General features: G+C 40.7%; 1 protein-coding gene across 1 annotated transcript in view; it reads left to right on the top strand.

The window, feature by feature from the left end:
- Nucleotides 1-2,381: 2,381 nt before the first annotated feature.
- The window catches only part of lrrtm4l1 (leucine rich repeat transmembrane neuronal 4 like 1), a 44,663-nt gene continuing 32,772 nt past the window's right edge, over nt 2,382-14,272 (top strand). Inside the window, exon 1 of the mRNA XM_029516426.1 lies at nt 2,382-2,385. Coding sequence (XP_029372286.1) covers nt 2,382-2,385 — 4 coding nt within the window. The remainder of the gene's footprint in view (nt 2,386-14,272) is intronic.

The raw sequence follows: 14,272 nt of genomic DNA, 5'->3' as shown, positions 1-14,272 counted from the left end.
GCCCTTCACCGGCACAGCATTCGGCTACAGTTCGACCCTCCTCTTTTTTCCCCACCTGCATCAATACTCTTTCTGTGGTCATAGAAGAGGAGGCGGAAGTGCAGGGATTGAGTCTCTTGCCTGGCTGATTTACAGCTCTGCCTCCTTGTGGCTGTGGCTCTGGGCGACCTGGGCTACCATCACACTTCCAGTCAGCCTGCTCCCTGAGTTTGTTTAATGAGTTTCATGGCCCCTTTCACTTCCAGTCTCAAGTGTCTTTCCAAAGCTACACATCACAAAATGTTATAACCAGATTCAATTTTAAGAAATATGAGAAATCGTAGGAAATACAGCCATGGCTGAATGCTTTCTAATAGCACTTATTATGGCATCCAAAGACTGGAAAGGCCGAAACTGTAGGAGATTCTCATGATGACAAACTTGTTGAGTGACCATCCCCCCAAACCTAACCCCTAACCCCCCAAAGTAGGTCTGATATTCAGAGGAGTGCCAACCCATAAAGGCTTATCATGATACCATCTTTTTGCAGCTTTTTTGACAGCAGCAGGAAACAACTATAGTGACGTCAGAAATTAAACAGTTTCGCATCTTTGCTCCTTTCATATTGAAATGTTTGCAGTTAAACCTGTTATGTTACCGTGTTGTTTTTTTTTTTAATTAGTATAAAAAATTAATGTTGGACAGGCTTCTCCTGGAGAGAAAGTTTCTGTAGAGTACATGAAAACCACTTCACAAGATAGGTTGAATTTTAAACAATATGCCCTCTGGTAAGCAGCCTCAGCTGTCTGGCTTGTCACTGAGAATTCAATGAAATCAATGAGAACAAACAATTCACCATTTGGCTAAAGGTAAATGGACAACCGATCTTAAAAGCTGGGTAAAACATCGATGTCAGTACTGGGCGTTGATAAAAGCAATACAGTAAGCTTGTTCACTTTGAAGCCCTTTAAATGCATGGCATGACAAGGCTAAACCAAGTCCAGCTGAAGCTATTTCTTAGAATGGGAACATTTGTATAACAAATCATCTATCTTCACCTATTGTGTCTGAATTGTTTGAAATGAGTAAGCTCATAACTAGAACCACTCCAGGATTTAATCACAATCTGAAATGACTGGACGTAAGACTAAATCAAATATTTGAAAGTGTTATGGGGTAACTTCAGCTGAGTCTTTCAAATTACCAGTAGGACTTATGTTACTGCCAGAGAGGCATAATTGTGGCTATTTATGATCACATAAAATCCTAAAAATAAATTGGAGCATCAACAAACAACCAGCAGCTTTCTTGTTTTGTTGTTGATGTGCTCAATAATGGCAGTTTGCAATGTTTCACTATAATATGCTTTTAAAATAATATAAAGCCTTTCCAATAGCCTCCTCACTCCAGTATAAATCTTGCATTTAGCCTTCCCGTCTACAATAATTATGCAACATGAGGTGGGATCAGGCAGGCTTCCCACTCATGCTATAATGATAACCACATATAGCCTTCAGCATATCCTCCACCACACCTGAATAATGGACTTATGGAAGGAAAGCCTGGTAAAGATTGGAGACAGCTCCAGCGCTGATGTGTTTGTGTTGGTGGTGATGGAGATGGAGGAAGCAGATCAACGACAAGACAAAAGGAAAATCTCAGATTTGAACAAATCTGCTTGCAGCTGCTAAACACTGCATTGAATGCCCCCTCTCTCTCTCTCATTCTCTTTCTCCCACATGCGCGCGCCTGAGCACGCTCCTCCACGCAGCCGGGCGCGCACACGGGAACCTGCCCGCCTGTGCACCGCACAGGGGTCCCTGACAGTGCCCGTGCCTGGCTGCGATCTCCGCCTGGCGTCTCTTTCCTCCGCGCTCGGCCGGATGTTTGCGCGGAGGACGTTCGCCCTCGCTGCACCGATTCGACACTGGCTGCTCCCCTCATCTTAACTTTTACTCCCTTTTTGTTGTTGTTGTTGTTGTTGCTGCGTGTTGACTGTTTAGTCGCGGGAATCTGCCTCCCAGACTGACTATGCGTGAGTCTCTCGGGTGAGAGAGAAAAGCCCCCGCAGATCCAGGCGGCGGTTCACTTCCAACTTGCGGTCTTGATGGCACAGGTCTTGGAGACAGGTTCTGGAAAGTTGACCTGCGCCGAGGAGCATGGGCGCAAACTTTAGAAGCGTTTTTGTAACAATGTGCCAGGCTTGTTTGCTTTTCGCTTGTTTTCGGCTTGTTTCACTTAGAATGAAGGCGTGTGAGTCACCCGTGGCGTGAGAAGCGCGCAGCGCTCCCGCGGCTCTCCAGGTGCGGGGAAGGAAAGGCGGCGACACGGAGCAAATCGTGATCTGTGCGGCGGATTGCGCTACCGGAGGACGGAGCTGAGCGGACCGATGAGACGCCACCATGGGTAAGTAAGTGGAGGGCTCTCCGCTTTAGGATACACTGGGTGGAAGATGGAGAGTATGAGCAAAAAAATCACTGTTATTAGTTGAGAGCACTTGTGCTGTTGAATTGGAACAAAAGGGGGTGTTTTCCTCCCCCCCTCCCCCCTTTCTCTCTTTTGGCGCATCTGGGACCGTGTGAATGTTTTACAAAATTCCCCCGATTTTATTATTATTTTTTTGCCCCCCTCTCTCTCTCGGTATCATTTATTGGTAAAATCATCACCGCAGAGAGGTTGTTCCCTCTGTCTGCGGACTGATATAACAGTGCAGGCAGACGGGCAGGAGTGTTTACCGTGCAACTGGACATCCATCGGGGGGGGGGGGTAGGCAATAATTCTCGCACCTTTGTGTCAGTGATGTCGAATCGCGTGCGTGTTGTGCCTTTGCGCGCGCGTGTGTGCGAGAGAGAGGTTGGTGATGCACACTAAGTTGCTGGGGCTAAATAATACATCTGTCAAATAACGTCTTCCCCGTTTGAGCTGCAGTGGCAAGTTCATGCACACAATCTAATGCTGACCTTAAATGTCCGTGAGTCGGAGTGATGTGAATGCCCCCCCCCCTTCTTATTTTTCTTCATTCCTTCAAACCTCTGACATGTTTTGACTTCGTCCCATTTTCTTCTACCTCCCCCTTTCCTCCTGACAGCTGTGGACACCTACAGTCTCATCCCACACTGCCTATCACCTCCTCCATTTTACTGACTGAGAGTGCTCCAAAGCTAAATTCACTCCTCAGCCTCACAAACCCACACTCCTCTACTTCAATGTTTCAGGGGCTTTTTTTTTTTTTTTTTTTTTTTTTGGTGGGTGTTCAGCAGAACTGTTGCTGAAAGAAATGATGCTGTCGCTCTGAGGCGATCTCATGGTCTTTCATACAGTCTCCCTCTGTGGTTTAACTTTTGTCGTTGGAAATCACAGGCGAAAGGGCTGTTATTAGATGCCCCCCTAATGCCACCCAGTGGCATTAGACCCCCCGCCCCCAACGCACACATTGAAAAAAACACACAGGATATGTTTGAAGGGAGGTGAGGTTGCAGAGAGATGCAGCCATTTGAGTTGCTCTGTAAAGTGCACCCCTGTGATTCATTTTGTTTGTCTTGACCTCTCACTTGTTGAATCTGCGCTGCCTTTCTTTATTTTTACTTCCTTCTTCTTTCTATTTTATTCCCAAATGAGGAAAAAAGCTGCCACAGGCTGGAGGGATGCACGTTGCCCACACATCTGTGCCGAATCGTGGCATTTTCTTTAATTAGCTGAGTGCTGCTAATGAGGAAGTGCTATTACTGCTTTAATTATGTCACAAATTACAATGAGACAAACTGTTTGCCTTTGGTGGAATATCAACACTTATGAGTGAAACTCTCTCACTTTACTCATTCCATTCATCATCTCCCACTCCTAAGATTGGACACAAAAGTTTAGTGGTATTGTCCTGAATTCGACACGACTGCATTTACATTGAACAATCATTACCAGTACTGAAACGACCAGCACTAATTTTCTGACTAATCCTTTGCTTATTCAGTCTGAGTGTGGATGATTCCACCCCAAATTCTGTCAAAGTGCTTGTTTCCTACAATTAAAAACTGTCTTTGCATTTACTATGGCATAAAACAGAAAAGCAGGAAATCCTCACATTTCAGAATCTAGAAACTAGTTCTTTCACAACAAGAATTTTTATTTTATTTTTTTAAATGAAAAACAACAAAGAAACACTTGGGGAACAAGCCCAACACAGAATTTTAATCATAACTTTGTGGCCTAACCTGTGAAATTACATGTTTTGCAAACACTTGCCAATAGAGGTGGAAAACATCAAAAACAAAACAGCTGGAATGATTTAAAGTTCTGAAGTTCTTGCTTATTTTAAAATTGCCAAACCTTTACCAAAGATATTTTGTCTACTTCCCCATTCAGGGTCTGATTGAAAGGCCCCATCAGGCTCTTTCTGCAGCAGTATAGCACTGTTCACTTCACTCCTCTCTCTTTCTATCACAGACACACATGTGCACAATATATCTAACCATTTTAACACACAGCACGAGGCATTGAACTATTTGTCTTTTGGACTACTGCAAACAGCATCACTTCTTCCAGGCTTTAAATTCCAGTCTCTTCTTTTGTGTTTTGTGGAAATTTTTTAAATAACTGTTAAAGACCTTCCCCAAACAATGTGTCCTGCACATTCGACTCTTGCAGTGAAATATGGGCCATGATACAAAAGTGAGAACAAAAGTCTGGCAGTCAGCAGTGGGAGCTTAGCTTGCATACATGAACAACCAAGAGGCGCACAACAATGTGTTGTATGTCACTACTGCACACCTGCTTTTCACTGTTCATTGTATCCTACATTTGATTGGCATTGGTTCTTTTGACTTTACGAACAAAAAAAGAAGAATAATTGACTGTTCCCTCAAAGGCAACATAGTGAAGGCACATCTTTAACCAATCTGCCACATCTGTCAGTCACCTGACACGACTTAGCTTGGTCATGGTTACAAGATGACTTGGTGATACATTATCTACATAGCTCTAAATAATTTTAAGGCCAGATGATGTCACCTGTTGGGAAAATGTTCATTCGTTCCTTCATTCATCCTCCGTTTTTGGGTTGGGGGGGTTGCTAGAGCAAATCCCAGCTCACACTGGGTTAGGGTGAGGTACACCCTGGACAGGTCACCAGTCCATCAACAGGGCTGGAGGACAGAGGCATGGGGAGAACCAAACCCACGACCTTCTTGTTTTGGGGCAACATAAGCAGAATGTCATAAGAAATAGCTTATAAAATGATTTTATATGAATCAATCAATTATTCAAAGTTTATAATGCAACTTATAGAATTTGACACTTTAAACTCTAATTTTAGTAATTTGACTGGATGTAAGCCCACAATTTCTGATTATATGATCATCTTTTTCCCGCAGAGAGGTTAGATTAAGACATAAATGCAGAAATGTCTCATGGGAATTAATTAGTTTTTTAACACAGTCTCTGAAATGTGTGCTGATGTATGAGTCAGTTGCTCATAATTAAGAAGCTGGTTTCAGAACCTCTGACAAATGACCAGAGCTGTCATTGGTCATCTGGAGGATAGTGTCTTTATATAAAGGAAGAAGCCATTGGAGGGACCGTGGAGATGATATAATTTATTATATCATTGACAGAATTTATGCAAGTATTGGTCCAAATATCTCTTGTTGTTGTTGTTGTTTTTTTTTTTTTTTTTTAACTTTGGAGAGATGGTGCCTTTATTCAGAGGGGTCTATGCCAGGAGTCTTAGTGAGATATGAGTCTTTTATTTCCTCCCATTTATATTATTTTCCTCCACATTTATCCATTCAGGGGTTCCATGGACATAACCAGTTAACTAATTTGCTATAGTTGATTTGTCAGTGTAAAATGAGCCACTTACAGTGTATTAAACAGAAATAATTAAATTCACTCTAATGCACAGTAGGACTGATTAATCACTAGCATTAAGTGCTAAACGTATATATTGCTTTTTACAGGCCGGGGGGTGGACATCCCCTCGGATTTTCTTACCTTTACTGATTACTAGGATACCGCACATGCACACGCACACTCATCATCTATGATATCAACTCCTCTGCAGGCTCACCATACAGCGGCCAGCTTTAAGATCCTTTGACATCAGCACTCGTATCGATCAGCACAGCTCTCTGCTTCGCTTTGCCATTAACTTCTGTACGTGTGTGTGCGTTGGTGGGCAGGAAAGCCAGAGTCAGTAAAGTTCCTAATATGAGTGATTTTTATGAGCCTGTGAAGAGTTTTAGCCGTGACTTTTTGACAAGCTGAGCCCAGATGTGGATCTCTGCAGGACAGAGTGCTGAGTACTCTGGTGATGTGGCGGATTTATTGAGTCCAGCTACTTAAGAATCTCCTGCTCACTGGTCCAAATGATTGATCAGCATTTCTCGTTGTCAGTTGATCGCCAAAATTCAAACATCCAACCTTACTGTGCTTCCTAAATGCCATCGGATTAAATAGTTTCTATTGTGTTTTAATAATTTATCAAATCAATATCATATTATAAATCAGTGAGTTTAGTGTATCATTATGGTCAAGGAATTAAGCTTCTGCCAGGGCCTAGGAATAAGAAGTAGCTACAGTAGGAGGATAAAACTGCAGATATCACAACCACAATAACATCTCTACACTGTTACAGATTCCTCGTCAGACATTTACATAATTTCAGATCAAACACTGCAGCAACAGACTATTAAAGTTATAATACGAATATAAAACATCAGCTTTCATGGCTGCACCAGTAAAAACAAGAAAAACTGCTGCTGTAAAGACATTGACATTCAAAAATAACCAATTAACCTTTTTCATACAGGTTTTCGTCCGACTAAATTATATTTTACACCCACAATACAAAGAGTGTGGGGTTTCTCCAAATTGACTGTAAAAGCTGATGGTTTCACAGATACAGCATGCTTTTTCGATACCTGTTGTTGTTTTTTAAATATTTTTTTTGGAAGCCCCCTTCAAAGCTTTTGAGACATCTGTTGGCGGAGAGATGGAAACAGTATCTCTAAATGTATTTCCAGTGCATGGATAAATAAAATATATTAATCAATGTATTAATTAAAAAGTACTAACTTATTAATTTGATCTGGTTACAGATAATCACCTTTGAGGATTTTCTGTCTGAGGATTTACTTGTCTCCGTTTCAAATAACTGTAAATTTAGTGTCCTTTATTCTTCCATTGTTGGTCAGATAAACAAGGGAACAAAATGCAGAGTAAACAACAAATCAATTAAGTTTTTCAAAAAAGGAATTGTAATGATTGCCATCATCTGTGTCCAATGCTTTTTAAATTGACTTGACTTTTTAACAGAAATATGTTCAATTACATGTGTGCTATTACCACCTGCCGTCTTGTTGATGATTTGGAGGCTATAATCATCCATATATCAGGCCCTTGTCCAACAAAATGTCACATTTCCTCATGTTAGATTTACATTTGTTCGCTTGATCTAATTTTTCTGTTTCGAAAGCTCCTGATATATGGTCCCGCTGTCCTAACAGTTCCAATGAGCGAATTCCTGCTGCTCTAATTGCAGAGCAGCAAAAAAGTCGGAGGAAGGAGCATGTTTCGCTTGGCTGGCCCCAGAGTTTCCTAACCCTGATAAATTTCGAAATGGAAAGAAAATTTTAAGATGATGTTATTTATTTATTTATTTGTTTTTTGCTTTGGCATCTTAAAACATACCCTCATTTCAAGAGCAGTGCCCAATCCAGCTCCCATTAATGAAGCTGAAGAAGCTCTGACACACACATCCACGTCCAACACACACTACTTCTCTCTCCCTGTACCTGTCACACGCCCACAGTTGTTCACTTTCTATTGCACCTTATATTTCCCTGTCACAATCTTTGCACCAGCTTCTCTGAGTTTCTTTTTATTTTCTGCCGGTTATGTTTCCTTTCTGGCCCACTCTGAAGATAGCTAATTATCAGAGGCTTCTCTCTTCGTCCTATATACTTTGTCTCTCCAAATCGTCAAACACAAGATAAAGGAAGCTTGTTTCCACCGTGGAGTGACTTATCCACCACTTGCGCAATAATCCATACCTCAAAGCTCGTTTTGGTCTAACACGCTATCACTCTTTTGAATTAGCATCAAGTAGTGGAGCATTCATTCAGAAGTACAACCGAAAGCACTTCCACTGCAGGTGTTTGGTTACACTGTGTGGCTGCTAAAAGGCGCCTTCCACCAGTCAGTCTGAATCAAGAACTCTCATGGGGAAGGATAGACACTTCAATCGATAGACACGACCGGCCCCGCACTGCTTCCCTGAGCAGCTTGTGAGAAGCTGATCTATGTTACAGGCAGTTTTTCTTGTGGATAAATAAGAATCCTATAATTCGCTAATCTCATTGATCTGGAATCTATACGCCTAATCATTTCATTAGTTCTTTAAGTGGTAATAATTCAGCCCCTACTAGTTTTCCCATAAAGCGGCCCGCAGTCAAAGTGTGAGCGGGCTGTCTGTTTTCATTCCCCTCTCTCACTGTTACGCTTGAGTAAGTCATGGGCCCACTAGACCTCCGTTACTACATCCCTCACAAATCCAGACAGAATAACTGAGCTAACAAAATTGACTGCTCATTTCATTTCACTTTTTAATGGATACTGCCCCATTTAAGCTGTATTTTGCCATTAATGGCAAGATATTAACCAGCTGAGCTGTGTTTGCCATATATCTTATTGCTGTAGTGTTTGCAGGATTGGCTGCTCCTCTGCATGTATGTGCAGTTCCAGTAGTAGTAAAATAAGCTTTTATCATCAATCAACTGTTTTTCTTTTTTTTTTTTTTTTTTACTGTTTTGTGCTTTTGCTGCAAGTTGAAAATTACAGCTGACTCCAATTATCAAATTAATGGGTGTAAAATAATGGGTTCTAAGTGTGTAAAAAGGTACTTCATTTCAATATTGGTATGCCAGTGTATCCAATTAATCACTGTTGCATGATGAGCCCCGTGACTGGTTCTATGTCAAATACTACTGTGCCCTGAAAATATTTTTCATTTTATGTACCTTGAATCTGAGTGAACACACTCACTAATGTAATATATCAAACATCCTGCCGTGCCCTGCGATTTTGCTTGCCTAAGCTAAGTCACACATCTCACACTTTAAAACCCTTGGCTTCTGTGTCAGGGTGGAAGACAGTGGAAGAGGGAAGGCTCGGGTTGGGGCTGGGAGAAATAAAGTGCATCTCAGAGGCTTTCCGGCCTGGAAATATATGGAATATCATATATTATTATGTTATTTATTTATTTTTTTTTTTCAGACTGAAGCTTCATAGGTCTGTGGTGATCTGTCTTTCTCTAAATCATACTCCATATACACCGATCAGCTGCACAGTGAAACAGGTAGCTCTTTTTAATACAATGTAAATATATACTGAAGTGTGTTAGATAACCGGACTGCCCACTGTATACATTTTTTATGCATTAGAAAGATGTTGGGAGTAAGAGGGTAAATAAGGATGAAAATTAGATTTTATGTTTCTGTCAGTCAATAACCTTGAAAAGCCGCTAAAAAAGGCACACACCCTTCCATTTAACCTGTGCTACAGTAGACCATTTAATAAGAAATTGTATATATTTTTTGTTTTCTTGCGCACTTTTCATTTCTTTGAAGTGCCCAAGCGTGTGGCCTTAGCACTGTTGGCCAGCCCACTAGGGCACTCTGGGTAATAGCCTTTGCATCAGTGCTCAGAGCACCATGCATTCAAATGAAATATCAACTTGTCGCACCGCCAAGGAAGACGACAGCTGACTCCGCTAGGCCTGCCAGAATCCACTCTGTCCTCAGGCGGGGAGGCAGTCACAATTTTATGGGATTTCAAAGAGGTTGCCATTGGAACCTAACCTTAGATGAGGTAATTGGGGAAAAGATGTATTTGAGGAATTAGGCAATAATTTAACTTTTGCTGTTTTCAACATTTGCAGTGCAAGCCCATTTTAGTTTGACGTTTAGTGCAGGTCTAACTTCAGCAACTTTCATCCTGTGGCTGAGAAGTGGAGCCCTGGGGAGGACACTGGAGTACAGTGCCTGTTCTTTAATTGATATCTATTGGCTGAAATTGCATCTTTATCAGATGCAAATTGTGTTGAAGTGTTTCTCATTGTACACAATAAAATCAATGTGCTCCAGCTTTGCTTGGAGGCATATCTACACATTGTATCCCTCCCTAAGAGTCCTTCTACAAATGCAATCAAGGGTATTGTGGAGACGAAAAAAACATTTTTAAATGGTCTTAACCATCCATGATTTTGGGGTTGTATAATAGGGAGATTGGTACATTCAGAGCGGATAATTATGGCAGGAAAAACACTGCATAACAATGTATCAAAAGGCCTGACAAAAGGGTTGACAAAATGAGAGGAAAAAAAAAAAACAACTAGACATGCAAGACTCATCCATATAAATCGCATCTGCATCTGTGGCACCAAGCACCACGTCAATCAAACAATGACAATATCACATCTGCTGTAGAAAGCCCTAGTCCGTCAGTCAGCCCAGCTTTAAAAATATCTCATATCACTGAAACAGAGTGACAAACTGTGCATGTTTGCCAAGCTAAAAATAACTAATTAAGCTTATGTAACTGAAGATGAAGGTAAATGAACTTCATAAATGTTAGAGAGTAGGAATTCAGAAGAGTTTAAAAGTCAAGTTCAACCAATCATGGCTCATTTGCAGTGTATTGTGTGATACTTGAACCTTTTAATCCTCAGTGAGTTGATGAAATCATATGCTGCTCTGGCTTTGCCTTTAAGGATGGAAACTGCGTCAAGAATCTGCTATAGTTACTAACCTCCTATTTGGGACAAGGCTGGGTACACATTTATTATTTTATTTCAGATTAGTATTTGTGAATAATGTTAATCTGTTTCTTGTACAGTTACATTACGTTGTTTTGGGGTCTGAAGGCCCAGCTAGGGACAAGAGTTGAAAATACTGTGAATGCAAATTAATGAATATTAACAAGAAGAAAGAAAACTAAATGATATACATTTTTATACTTTTACCCAGCTCAATTGCACGTAAAGTCTGTTGGAGAATTACTGCAATGTGAAAAAAACTTTCTCTGGTTTCAAATTGAGCTAATCTGAGAAGCTATCTGAATTGATGTCACTTGAATCTTTATATGTAGGTGTGTGTGTGTGTGTATACATGAGCCATGATTTAATCTAGCATTTTATTATGTATCCGTACATCTAACTGTATACAGGGTTTAGAGTTTTCTTTCAGAAAGATTAGGGACGTGTTAAGCTAAGGCCATAAAATCCCATAAAATTTCTTTTTAAGGTTAGTTGCATTTCCATTTAGATTTTATTGTGAAAGTGACAACTGGAAGTTTCTATCCAGCGGCTACAATTATACTTTGGATGTCCTCTCACCTAAATTCTACCTCTAGAAATCTAATTGGTGTCCCAACCAATAAGACTTTTTCCTCAGTCCACATCGACTATTGTTTTGGACAGTATTTGGACTGGAGCTGATGCTAGATGTTGTTCTGCTGATGTGGAGAACTGCTACATTTGAGGCTGCAGAGCAGAACAAGGACTGTTGTTGCCAGCTGCAGTTACTGTGAACCAGTTAACACAGTCCGGTTAGCAGTGACCTTTGGAAAATGAAGATTTAAATATGAAACAATGGGTGCTATTCATCTATGGGAAGGTCATTTGTGAAAGTAAATAAACTTGAAATCGTCCACCCATAAGCTTTTCCTCTAGAGAAAAATAAATCTCATAGCACTTTATAGAAAACAACACTCACTGTAAAACTACATGAGATTAAAAAGTTTCTTCAGAGCAGATCTACCTTTGTGATAATTGCACTCAACTTCACTTGTGTAGTGTTGTACTACAACTTGTTAAAATCGCCAAGATTTAGCTTCGACAAGATACGAAATCTTCAAAGCCCTGTGGCTCTGATTGGTCATGCTCCACTAAGAAGAGAGAGCCAAGTAAACAGACATGCATGGCGCTTAGCACATGAGATTAAATCTCTTCTGAAGGAGAACAGATTTGATAGCAGCGCCTGCACAAACTGCTATTGCATTATAGCACTGATGTTTCAGGTTAAAACATGTCTTCTCTTTAAATATAATTTTCTGTAATCTGTCACCTTGGCATAAAATCCATGAGACTAGAGGCAAACCTGAGTAATGCCTGCATGTAACATCACATTTAATGATTAGATAATCCAAACTAAAGTGAAAGTCTCTCTTCATTTCGAGCTGTAAAGTCTCCCATGGGAGCACAGTGTACTCATGTCCAGTGGTTCACCGTTACTTCTCTGTCGACGCAGCTATCCGGGCTGAGCTGATGTATGCTAATTAATGAAGCTGTCCTGTGAAGAGGTAGTGGATGAGTGCTGTGCTGTGTTTCTAAAATTTCTTACCCATAAAACACAGCTGATGCCTCCTCTTTCTGTTTAAGAGGCACATACACCCCTTGATCCCAGATGTCGTTCGCTTTTGTGCCACGTTCAAAACAGACCTTTGTTAGTGGTTCGTTGATATAAAAAAAAAACAACCAAACAAACTGATGGATGTGTATGCTGTTATAGATACTTGGCCTGAGAGTACCTAATGGAAGTGATGGAATACGTGCTGAATCTCTTGCATGGAGAAATTGTGATATTTATTTATAGTGCACATTTTCACATATTCTGTGACTTAACTCATTCTCACACAATGACCAACGCTGGACCTCATTTATGTTTTCTATCACCCTACTTCCTTCTAGTGCTCTCCTTTTCATTGCACTGTCTTAAAATTGTGACTCCTTTATTTAAAGTTACATTAAAGCACAAGGCTCGTGGTTGTTCGGGGACAGTCGAATAATTGTGAGACAAATGCTTTCATTCAGTTGCACGGTAAACACTCCTGCCCATCTGCCTGCTTATTATTATTAGTGGAGGCTCTTCAGAGGTCTCTCCCCTTGAAGTGCTTTCCAATAATCACAAGGTAATATTTATCCGGACAGATCCTCTCAGTTTCAGTGATGATGTGTGAGCCCACGGATGCTAATTAAAGAGCCCTTAAATGATCGTTGATAACCTAATGCGTGTGGGGGGAAACTGGAAACCCATACAAACTTCCCGCAGAAAGGCCCCAGGCCTGAGAACTGAACCCGCAACCCTACAACAGAAGGATGGAACTTAATTCTCTGCTCAGGGCACCATTCATATACGTAGGAAAAAAGTTGTGCGCTGAAGTATCATTGTTTGCAATCCTTAATTTCACACAGCTCAAACCTATCACCCAAGCCACATTTGTTTGATGCTGACTGCTGATAATTGATAGTAATTGCAAGGAACTGAAAAGCAAAACACTTAATTTGAAAAATGTAAAATAAGGGGGACATTTTATCATTTGTTAAATGTTATCTTCATAAAGTCAAAGTGTATTTGTTCTTGTTCAGGTGTTTAAAAGCCCAATAGAAAAACCTGCCTGCATGGAGGTGTAGCATAATTATGTAGCTTGTGATTCATTCAGCTCATGTGCAGCACTGCATGGTGGCTACCCACTTTACCGTGAAATTGTCAGTGTTGTGTGGCACATCAGAAGGTGTGGTATAATGGTGCATGTTTAATGCGCTCTGCATACTCTGTGCCACAGCAGATGAACACACAGTAATGATGTGTATATATATATATATGACAGTGACATTGAAGTCACTGGTGGCATCTCACAGCCCTTTACATGCTGTTTATTTACAGATTCGGGAAAACGTCAGTGTTCCTCTGTATTGATTACAATACACAGTTAAAACTCCCACTGTCATTGTCCTCATTTTTCATTTATTTATCTTTCATAATGTCTGTTTGGCTGTCCAACTGGTCTCTCTCTCCAAAATCATCATGTACCATGGAACAGCATCCTACCAATAATGTGATGCTTTTCTCTTGGTATTCATGTCATCCACTTTCTGTTATTTATAAACCTCCTCCAAGTCAAACCAAATCAGAACATTTAGGATGTGTGTGTATGTCCTTGCTCTGGCTTTGTGAGGACCAATTTTAGACATTAAGAGCGGGTACTTTTTGTCCACAACTGACCTCTTCAGGAAGGGTGTTTGGAAATTGGGTTGCTTTAATTAGTTTAGAAATTGGTGTACTGAAGGTTTAGGTAATGGCTTTTGTGAAATGTTTACAGGGTAACTTGGGGATGGGTTGTGCCAGAGTCCTCTCACTAGCGCACAACAGTAGGACAAAGGTGTATGACATATTCATAGTCAGCATAGTCAGCTCCTGGGCAGCTAAGGTATATTTAAGAATCCATAGTGTTGGACATGATT

This window comes from Echeneis naucrates, chromosome 12, assembly GCF_900963305.1.
Source record: "Echeneis naucrates chromosome 12, fEcheNa1.1, whole genome shotgun sequence".
NCBI lineage: Eukaryota > Metazoa > Chordata > Actinopteri > Carangiformes > Echeneidae > Echeneis > Echeneis naucrates.
This window is presented reverse-complemented; position numbering and strand designations above follow the sequence as displayed.